The sequence below is a fragment of the Oryctolagus cuniculus genome, chromosome 1, assembly GCF_964237555.1.
Source record: "Oryctolagus cuniculus chromosome 1, mOryCun1.1, whole genome shotgun sequence".
NCBI classification, from domain to species: domain Eukaryota; kingdom Metazoa; phylum Chordata; class Mammalia; order Lagomorpha; family Leporidae; genus Oryctolagus; species Oryctolagus cuniculus.
This window is the reverse complement of record NC_091432.1, coordinates 13355065-13366083: the sequence shown is the minus strand read 5'-3', so window position 1 is coordinate 13366083 and position 11019 is coordinate 13355065. Positions and strand designations below refer to the sequence as shown.

At 36.7% G+C, this 11019-nt stretch overlaps 1 protein-coding gene across 1 annotated transcript; it reads right to left on the bottom strand.

Annotated features, from left to right (window-relative positions):
* Window positions 1-853: 853 nt before the first annotated feature.
* On the bottom strand, window positions 854-1792 carry LOC100345055 (olfactory receptor 5B3). Its single transcript, XM_051854326.2, has one exon. It carries the CDS (start codon window positions 1790-1792, stop codon window positions 854-856), a length of 939 nt encoding a protein of 312 aa, XP_051710286.2.
* Window positions 1793-11019: the final 9227 nt, after the last annotated feature.

Below are 11019 nucleotides of genomic sequence, written 5' to 3'. Positions count from 1 at the left end.
AAATAAAAGGTTTCTTTGGGGGAAAAAGTGCACACTGGGGCTGGTGCTATAGTATAGTAGGCTAAGTTTTAGCCTCTGTTGCCAGCCAACAAGTGATTGGGCCCCTGCACCCTTGTGGGAGACCCAGATAAAACTCCTGCCTCTTGGCTTCAGATCTGCTAACTCTGGGTGTTTTGGCCATCTGGGGACTGAACAATCAGATGGAAGACCTTTCTCTCTGTCTCCTCCTCTCTCTCTGTGACTCTGCCTCTCAAACAAATACATAAAATCTTTTTACATGCATACTTTTATTTATAACACTATCATATTTCTTCTCAAATTAAAATCTTAGAATATTTATTCAAGTAAAACAAAAAACAATGTTAGTCCCATATGTGTGATGGTATCCTAATTAATTATTTAAATTTTTTGGCAATAGCCTCATTCCATATACTTCTGGCTAATTTCCCACTCCCATGTGTACAGTACCCAGGGGTCATGTGCAGGCAATTTTGCTCATGGGCTTGTTTTCATCCCTGCTTTACATCCTTGCTAGTACTGGCATAAGAGAGAGAAAATACACATAGAAACAGTGAATAAATAAAGTCTCCTCCTTTTACATACATATACAACCAACACATTTTATATTTCATTTTAGCCATTCTGAACAAGGGATTACAAATCTGTCACTGTGTACATTATTTCTAAAATATAGAAAAAGTAAAGATTTATATTATATTATATTATATTTTGAGGAAGTAAGAATATTACTTCTATAATTTGAATCTTATGTGGGGCTTAAGATCTTATTAGGTGCCTGGAGAAATTCAGAGAGGAGTGAAACTTGGTTATTCTGCATCCTACAACATTAGAGTCACAAACCAATAGACAGTTTTGCCTTCATAACAACCTTTTTAAAGGCACGCTTCACTTCCTTGTTCCTCAGGCTGTAGACAACAGGGTTCAGCATGGGGATGACCATGGTATAAAACACAGACACTATTTTGTCTGTGTCCATAGAATGACTGGAACTGGGCTGCAAATACATGAATATAAGCGTCCCATAGAAAATGGAGACTGCAGTGAAGTGAGAAACACAGGTGGATAGAGCCTTCTGGTACCCCGCAGCTGAGCGCATCTTTAGGATGGTGATAAAAATGAATGTGTAAGATATCAAGATAACAAACAGAGCAGAACAAATAACAAAGCTGTCTGCATAAACAAGAACTATCTCACTAACATGTCTATCAGAGCAAGAGAGAACCATGACTGCTGGAACATCACAGAAGAAGTGGTGGACCACATTGGACTTACAGAAAGAGAGACTGAATGTGTCTCCAATGTGGATGGAAGCATTCAGGAAACCCCCAGTGTAGCAGACTGTGGTCAGACAAGCACATACACTTCTTGTCATGATGGTGGTATAATGTAAAGGTTGACACACTGCTACATAGCGGTCATAAGCCATTAATGCCAAGAGAAAATTTTCCACACTGGCAAAGGTTGCAAAACAGAACATCTGGGCAGCACAAGCATTGTAAGAGATGACTTTGTTTCCCATAAGGAGACCAGCTACAACCGTGGGAGTGACTGCTGAAGAGTAGCAAACATCCACCAGAGACAGGTGACCAAGGAAAAAGTACATGGGAGTGTGGAGACGAGAGTCCCAGAGGATCAACACAATCATTCCCAGATTCCCAACCATATTGGTGAAGTAAATCAGAGTGAATATTATAAAGAGGAGGACTTGTAGTTCAGGGGCATTGGTTAGCCCCAGGAGGATAAACTCTGTCACATCTGTCCTGTTCCCCATCAATGTTGCTTGAAACTCAGAAGATGCCCTGTAGCAATGAGAAATAAGAGAGCAGAATATAGGACAGATTCCAATGGAATTGACATGTCTATAGACAGTGTGCATTGTTTCATTTCATCAAAGTATATATTTCAAGATTCTCCATGAAGGAAGTCATGATCCTAAAGATGACATTTAGTATATGAGTTTTCTGTAGGGCTCCAGACTGTTGAAGAGGAGATCCTCAGAGATCCCCTCTTCAGAGTTTAATGTTCATGAATTTGTAAACTGCAAGCTGAAAAATTTAATGAGTTGCCCAACATTGCAATTCTGAAATTGAAAAATCTACCAGTTCAGCCTTTCCCACATCAGTAAATTCTCAGATGTCTATGCTGCTAATAATTCTTCTAGATAATTTTCCATCTGAATTCACTGATTCTGATCAACAAATTTATAAGGTCAACTAGTTTCTCCTTTAATTTAGATTGTGAGGCACCTGAGAATGAGGAATGTATTTTTGTTATAGAAGTATTCCTTGGCTTGCCAGGCTTTGGACACAGATAATATGGTCACCAAGTCCAGTAGTCTGTAACTCCAATTACAATCCATCACTGTTTTTATTGACCAAAACTCATTGTTTGGATTTTCACAGCAAATTTACTGAAAAATAAATGGATAGTGTCTTTGGTGGAATAATGGGGAGTATATAATCAACAAAATATATTCTGAGTATAGCCAATGTACTGACTATGGAACTTGAGCTCTGGGGAGAGGTGCAAGTCAACCAAATATTAAAATGTAGGCCCTAAACTAACAGTCTTGGTTTGGATTTTCTTCATCTACCCAATGAAGGTGATAATGAGATCTATCTACCTTAAGGTATTATTGTAGGAGTTAAATGAGACAACACATTAGAAAAACAGACTGGATGTTTAACATGTCCTGTCGGAGGATAATTATACTACTGTTATTAATATGGCAGGATGGTCCATAAGCAGTTAGAAAGATAAATGGCAACATGTAGGATTTAAGGTGTGCTTGAGGTTCAAATCTGAACCCTCAATCTTCAGTTGCATTTTTTTTGCACACAAAGTCCAATGATATTTTATGTGCCCTCTAATAATTCATGCTCTGTGTTCTTTCCATATGACAGACTGTTCTTTCCACCCTATGTGCTACTCTTTTGAGAAGACTTTCCTTGAAATGTGGATTTTAGCTTGCCTTCAAAGGATATCTTGATTTTTTTCATCCCATTATGTTATCACACATATCAAGAGTTAAAATTCCAGTTTTGGGTTCCCTTTAGCCTACAGATCTGTTTTGTGGGAAATCCAGAGTTGAAAATTTTTTACTTGAATCCCTCTAGTGTCAGAATAGTACTTTAAATTATTTTTATTTTAATATTTTGTTACCTCTGGGAGCATGTCTATCCTCTACTGACTGCTCTTTGTTCTACAACATGTGATATGAACACTATACATTAATAGTTATGTGATTGTATGTGTGCCTGTCTTTGTATGAGATGGATATTATTATTTCTTATTATCATTAAGACAAATTGATGATATGTGCAGTTCAGTGATAGTCTACAATTCCTCACAGCTGTATGTGGAAGCGAAAGACTCAGTATTTAAGCCCAGTTCCATTCTAATCTGAAGTGTGTGCTTTTGAATACATTACTGCTTACCTGTACGTGTATATCAATAATAAAAAAGATGAGATTATGGGATCTGAGGGGAAATATTGAAGTGTAATTCAGAACTTTAGGTACTTTTCTAGTTTAAAGAATGGTGACTAAAAATCCTGTTTGTGTGTGTGTAGACACACACAATGGAATATTATTCAACTACTAACAACACAAATTCTTCCATTTTCATCAAAATGGATGCAACTGTAGGACATCATGTTAAGTGAAATAAGCTGGACACAGAAAGAAATAGTCTAGTTTTTAAATCTTTGACTAGAAGCTAACAGACAAGGAATAAAATGAAAACATCACCTGGTCAATAAGGCCTCACTTATGACATCTTTCTGTCAATATTTTTAGGAGAAAACATGATGATGTTTCATAATCATGACCAAACACTCTACTGATGTGATTTTAATAGTTATTATTCTACTTCGCTTCAGTGTTTTATAACAATGTTGCAAATTTATGTTTCTGTTCTCAAATTGTAGTAAGCATGCTGCCTCACTATTCTAGCATCAATTACACATTTCACTAAAATGTATCTTCAATAATACACTTACCTTGGTCTTTGAAAACAAATGACAGTCAATCCTGAATAGTAAGTCAGATATTCATTAAGGGAATAAAGCATAAATATTCCAGAGAAATTCTCCTGCAGGTAGTGGTTAAAAGATTCTGAAGTGTCTAAGGCAATAAGTATGAAGGTAAAGACACTATTAGGAATTCATGTCATGAATTATTTTGGTATCCCTAGAGTAGTCTTTTGCCTTCTCATTATTAAAATTAAAAATTATAAGATTTTCTCTCCTACTTAGTTCACAGAACTGAGTTTTAAAATAGCAAAGAAAAGAAGGTATACAAAACAACTTGCTAGCAGATTACTACTTTAAGACACTCAATAGTTTCTGGCTTAGATATTTTCCCTGACTATGGTTGTAGACACCTAGAAAATCTTTGAGATGAAGGCCTGTGTTCAATAACAAATATTAAGATTAATAGGAAGAAATGATGACCAAAAGGCCCAGCGTGCAGTCTGGTCCTTCTAAAATGAAATCACCTAGAATCATGTTGGGCTTCAAAAAGTAATGCATGTGAACCATTAGGGAATTGTAGAGACATGGAGCTCTCTGGGGACGTCTCCTGTGAGGACATCTACAGCTTCTCATACCACTTTTCTAGGAAAGAAGCAATTAAACTACCTGTTGTATCTACAATCAGTATATCAAGTGTGCAAGCATATGTTTGTGTTATTTATATTATTTCTTATTCTTTTATTTCTAATTAACATATATTTTACTTATTTAGTAATATACATCCTTTTTAGTGCATAGCTCCTAAAATTTGGTCAAATATATTTTTATGTTGCTGCCATGACCACCAGTAATTAATGTCTTTAAACTTCTTTGTTATCAACCTCTTCTTTCACCCATTGCTCTTGAAAAACACTAAATTCATTTTATTCATATAATTTTGTCTTTGCAAGAATGTCCTGAACCAGAATTCTAGAACATACAGTCTGATTCTGGTTATTTTACTCAGCATAGTGTATTTGAGGTCCATTGCCACTTTTCCTCCATCAACAGTAATACATTTTTATTTTTAAGCTTTATTTCTTTACATGAACTTCACCTGTTGTTTCTTTCCATCCCCCAGCTGAGAAATATTTATGTTGTTTCCTCTGTTTATTGATAACAAATAACACTGATTTCGTTACACTTTTCTCCAAAGTTCTTTGTGTGAATGTAGACTTACATTTCATTTGGCTAACTGCTTATGAAATATTTCTTAGCATATTTTGCAAAGCCAAAACTATGTATACTGAAAGTTAAATAAAAACATTAAGGAAGGAAAACCATAGACCAGTATCCAACTTGAATATGCCAAAAACTGCTAACAAAGCAAATCAGTTGAACACATTAGCACACCTGTAAACCATGAATGTGGATAACTTATTCCAAGTGTGTAAAGGCACTTCAATAAGAGAAAGCAACCAATGTAATAAAACAAATTAATATGATGAAGGAAAACACTAATACCAAAAAATGTGTTGTATATGAACAAAGTTGACATTCTGAGATTTGATTATTGTTCACAGCTCTTTTCTATACTGTTGAGGTATAGTGTTTTTTTTCTCATTATTATTTCTTGAAATTTTTACTTAGTGGAGGGTTAAGCTTATGATTATAAAATAATCTGAAAGTACATCATTGTAAAAATTAAAATAAAAATAAGAAAGGAAGCAAGTTCAGATAAAAATTAAAATAAAAATAAGAAAGGAAGCAAGAGGGAGAGTGGGAGCATGGTGGGAGGAGAGTAGGATAGGAAATATCACTATGCTCTTAAACCTGCACATATTAAATAAATGAAATTTGTTTATCTCATATAAAGAAAAAATGGAAAAATGTAAACTGGAAACAATTATAAAGCTATTTAAAAATTTTAAAAATGGACAAAGGATTCAAGTAGATGCTTCTTGAAGAATATTTACAAAAATTCATTAGGCATATGAAAAGATGCACTACATCATTGAAAATTATGGAAATTCAAATAAAAACACAATAATCTAATACTTTACAATTACTAAAATGGCTATAATGAAAAACACTGAAGTCTATTGATAAAGATATGAAATTAGAAATCTGGTAGGAATGTAAAATGGTAAAGCACCTGTGAAAAATGGTTTGGCTTTTTTTTTATTTAGTTAAATTAACATGATTCAGACATACCAGTATTAATTATATACTCAAAGATTTGAAAGCAAGTACTCAAATATTTGTATATGATTTTCATAGAAATATTATTTACAACTGCCAAAAGTATAAGTAATCCGAAATTGTTAATAATGAATGAATAAAATATGGTGTATTCATCCAATGGAGCATGACTCAGCCATAAAAGAAATACAATGCTGATTTGTTCTACACTATTGGTGAGACTTGAAATCATTATAAATAAAGGTAGCCAGGCAAAGAAAGCCACATCTTTTTACAACAATTTTTATAAAAAATATTTAGAAGAGGTAAATTGACAGATATGAGCAAATCAGTGAAGACTGGGGATACGAAGCGGGGGAAATGGAGAGTTACTGTGTAGTGTTTAAAGATCTCTTTGAGGTAGGTGGTGACATAATTTTTCACACGTGTTGTGTATGCACTTCTTTAACTCATGTATTTGCTTCTCAGTGCTTTTGAGTAATCATTGTTTTGAATTACCTTTCAGGCATTTCATCACCTCTCCATCTTCACACTCTAATACTGAAGTGCTGTTGTGCTCCATTTGGGGAGTCATATTTTCTTCCTAGTTCATGTTTCTTGCATTTCTGCATTTTTAAGGCATTTATTTTTAGGCATTTGTGAAGACAACTGTTTGTTTTCTCCTCTGATGATTTTCATATTTGAACTATGCCTCTGTAGCTTAATGGAGTGTCTGCTCCTTCAGTGGACATACAGAGGCATGTGCTGGTTGGGGCCAGAGAGCTGCAGTCAGTGCTCAAGGGTGTTGGCAAGTGTCCAGTGTGACACACAAATTGGTCATGGTAAATCTCTATTGTCAGCAGGGGGATGTTATGATCACATTGGCTGTGTGATCACGGTCTCACCTAATCTCTGCGAAGACGATCAGTGTCTGGGGAGAGTTCACAGTGGCTACACATGCCACCTATGCAGGCCCTTGAACCATGCAAAGGATCTGTGCAGTCCTCACTGTGAACACAGACCCCTCTGCAATGGCGCACCCTAGCCACTCAGAGAACTCTGAGCCTCTAAAGCCAGACACAATAATTACCCAGAGACCCAGCTACACACTATGCCTTATCCTGCAGTCACAGAATTCCCAAAATTGTAGCACACAGGGCTCCCACAGTCACAGAGAGCAGGGGCTTCATTCTCAGCTCCATGACCCTGCTCCACCGATGGAGAGAGCCTCCACAGCAATCTCAATGTTAGTGGGGTCCTTAGATTTATACTGATAAAATCCTGTAGTTGCACATCCTCCAGTCACAGCAGTCTGTGCCTTATTAAGATGGCATTTCCTCCTTGTTAATCTCTGGGTGTCCTTGTTGGGAAGAAACAATATGCTCTCCCTTCACAGGCTTAGGGGAGCACTCTGTGCCTCCCTGGCACTCCAGACTGGGTTCAAAGTCAGTGTGGTCTGCAAGGTTCTCCCTCCAGCAATATCACCAGTGAAACAGGCTGCCACAGACTCCTCTCAGCTCACTGCAAGATGGCATTTCCCCCAGCCCTGAAACACATGTGGCTCCATGGCATCTCTCTTCTTTCCATAGAATTTCCACTGCAAACTTCTCTCCAACTCTCTCCTGGGAATGCAGTTATTCTATTTTTCTTCTGTTATCCCCCTGTGGTCAAATCAGCACGTGTTTTCCTTGTTCAGCCATCTTAGATACCTTAAAATTTATCTTTAATTAAAAACCGACCACACTCCTCTTACTTCTGACAAATTCCTCACATTCATGTGCTCTCTCCATGGGATTGTTTGTGTCCTTGTTTTATGCAAATGTCTGCATTGGCACATCACAGGAAAAATGTAGTGGGACAAATGAATAAAAGTATGCAATTTAAAAGATTTTGAGACAAAGGACCCAAAACTTTCTATACAGTTATCTTCATTCATGTATTACATTTCTGGACTCATTTTCATCTTACTAGCTAGCTGACTGTTGTAATGGTAAGACTGTGCTATGCTCTGGCCTCAGAATCAGCCCTTAAGGCATTTGGATCTGGCTAAAAAGCCATGAGTTTTTCAGGCATGGAAAGCCAAGACACTGTGGCAAAAAAAAAAAAATGTCCTAAATGAAAGATTTCTGTTCGTGAGATCCCAGCAGAAAGAATGGGCCATCAAAGAAGGAGGTACCTTTCTCTGAAGAAAGGAGAGAATTTCCACTTTGACTATGCCCTTGTCTAAATAAGGTCGGAGTTGGTGAACTCAACAGGCTTCCGTAGCCTTGGCAGCTCATGACAAGAGCCTCAGGTGATTACTGATGCCATAAATAAGAAAGTCAGTTGTTAAAACAACAACAGGAGTCACTGTGCACTTGCTCCCCATGTAGGATCTCTGTCCTTAATGTGTTGTATTATGCGAATTAACAGTAAAACTAGTATTCAAACAGTGCTTTATACTTTGTGTGTCTGTGTGGGTGCAAACTGTTGAAATTTTCTGTATATAAAATAATTAAAAATGAATCTTAATGAAGAATGGGATGGGAGAGGAGTAGGAGATGGGATGGTTTGTGGGTGGGAGGGAGGCTATGGGGGGAAGAACCACTATAATCCAAAAGTTGTACTTATGAAATTTATATTTATTAAATAAAAGAAAAAAATAGATTGTGCTATAAAAATTTAAATGCACTGTGAGTACATACTAGTACATTAAGATCACAATCCTAGAGACAATGTTTTTCCAGTGTTAAGAGAAATACTTAGGAAACTAAAGACACAGAAGCCTATAGCCAGACATGTCCACATACTTTTGAAAATGTTGGCAATGGAAGGGTTCATAAAGCAGTCACAGGCCATTGAGGTCAAGCAGTAACTTTAGACAGTGTCAGAGACTGGGAAAAACTCCTTTGCAGTACATGTATTTGAGAAGATGACATCTATACTCTATCAACAACCTAATACAACCATTGAAGTGATTGTTGAGGGATCAGAAAAGTCCATCAGTAATGGATTACTGAAGAAAAGTTCATGGGTTTGTGGAGACAAGATTCTAGCAAGCTCAAAATTCGCATTTCTAGGTTCTCGAATGATGTGTAGATAAGGAGAACCTGAAGTTCTGGCACTTCAGTTACTTCCAGCATGATGAGTGCACTCATCTATGAATAAGGAATCTTCAAAAAAATCAAGGAAAATTCAATTTATGAAAAAAAGCCACACAAGGAATTTAGTATTTTTACAACAAAATAAACTTGCTCTAACTTGATATTATATGTCTGAGCAGGATGTAATTTGAGGCACTAAGAACAATAAGACACCACTTTGAAAAGAGATCCCATCAGAGCAATATGAATGCTGCTAAAACTGAAGAACAAACATCAGATTTGTAGTGAAACTTGAAAGGGAGAATGGCAAAATCCTTAATGCTTTAGAAGTTATTGAGAACAACGCCTCCAGAGAAATCAATAATTAACACATGGATAACTTGTTTTAACAATTGATGAAAGGATATTAAAGATGAAGCTAACAGAAGCTGACCACTCACACTAATTTACAAGGAAAAAATAGTTTTTTTCATGTCCAATGAATTAAATTAATATCAGAAACAAGTCAAACTGTAGACATCTCAATTGGTTCAGTTTACACAATTATGACTGAAAAATTTAAGTGGAGCAAACTTTCTCCTTGATAAGTGCCAAAACTCTTGTGCCTACTGCATCTGAGGGCCGAAGTTTCCATGGAAAATTTTTTTTTTTAACTTTTATTTAATGAATATACGTTTCCAAAGTACGAATAATGGATTACTATGGCTTCCCCCCCATACCGTCCCTCCCACCCACAACCCTCCCCTTTCCCACTCCCTCTCCCCTTCCATTCACATCAAGATTCATTTTCGATTATCTTAATATACAGAAGATCAGCTTAGTATACATTAAGTAAGGATTTCAACAGTTTGCTCCCACACAGAAACATAAAGTGAAAAATAATAGATGATTTTTTTTAATGATGATGAAATCAGATCAGACCTATTGTCATGTTTAATCCCAGTGAGAGTCAAGTTGGGAGTTGATAGTTTCTATTCTTTTCTTTTTTTTCTTTTCTTTCTTTTTTTTTTTTTTACAGAGGATCAGTTTAGTATGCATTAAGTAAAGATTTCAACAGTTTGCACCCCCATAGAAACACAAAGTGAAATATATTATTTGAGTACTCGTTATAGCATTAAATCTCAATGCACAGCACATTAATGACAGAGATCCTACATGAGGAGTAAGTGCACAGTGACTCCTGTTGTTGACTTTACCAATTGACACTCCTGTTTATGGCATCAGTAATCTCCCTATGCTCCAGTCATGAGTTTCCAAGGCTATGGAAGCCCCTTGAGTTCTCCGACTCTTATCTTGTTTAGACAAGGTCATAGTCAAAGTGGAGGTTCTCTCCTCCCTTCAGAGAAAGGTACCTCCTTCTTTGAAGACCTGTTCTTTTCACTGAGATCTCACTCACAGAGATCTTTTGCCAGAGTGTCTTGGCTTTCCATGCCTGAAATACTCTCATGGGCTTTTCAGCCAGATCTGAATGCCTTTAGGGCTGATTCTGAGGCCAGAGTGCTATTTAGGGCATCTGCCATTCTATGAGTCTGCTGAGTATCTCACTTCCCATGTTGGATCACTCTCCCCTTTATTTATTCTATCGGTTAGTGTTAGCAGGTACTAGACTTGCTTATGTGCTCCCTTTGACTCTTAGTCCTTTCATTATGATCAATTGCGAACTGAAATTGATCACTTGGACTAGTGAGATGGCATTGGTACATGCCACCTTGATGGGATTAAATTGGAGTCCCCTGGTATGTTTCTAACTCTACCATTTGGGGCAAGTCAGCTTGAGCATGT

What these genes read in the sequence shown, in the direction of transcription:
- LOC100345055 (XM_051854326.2), bottom strand. Translation starts at nt 1,792, where the DNA reads ATGGGGAACAGGACAGATGTGACAGAGTTTATCCTCCTGGGGCTAACC.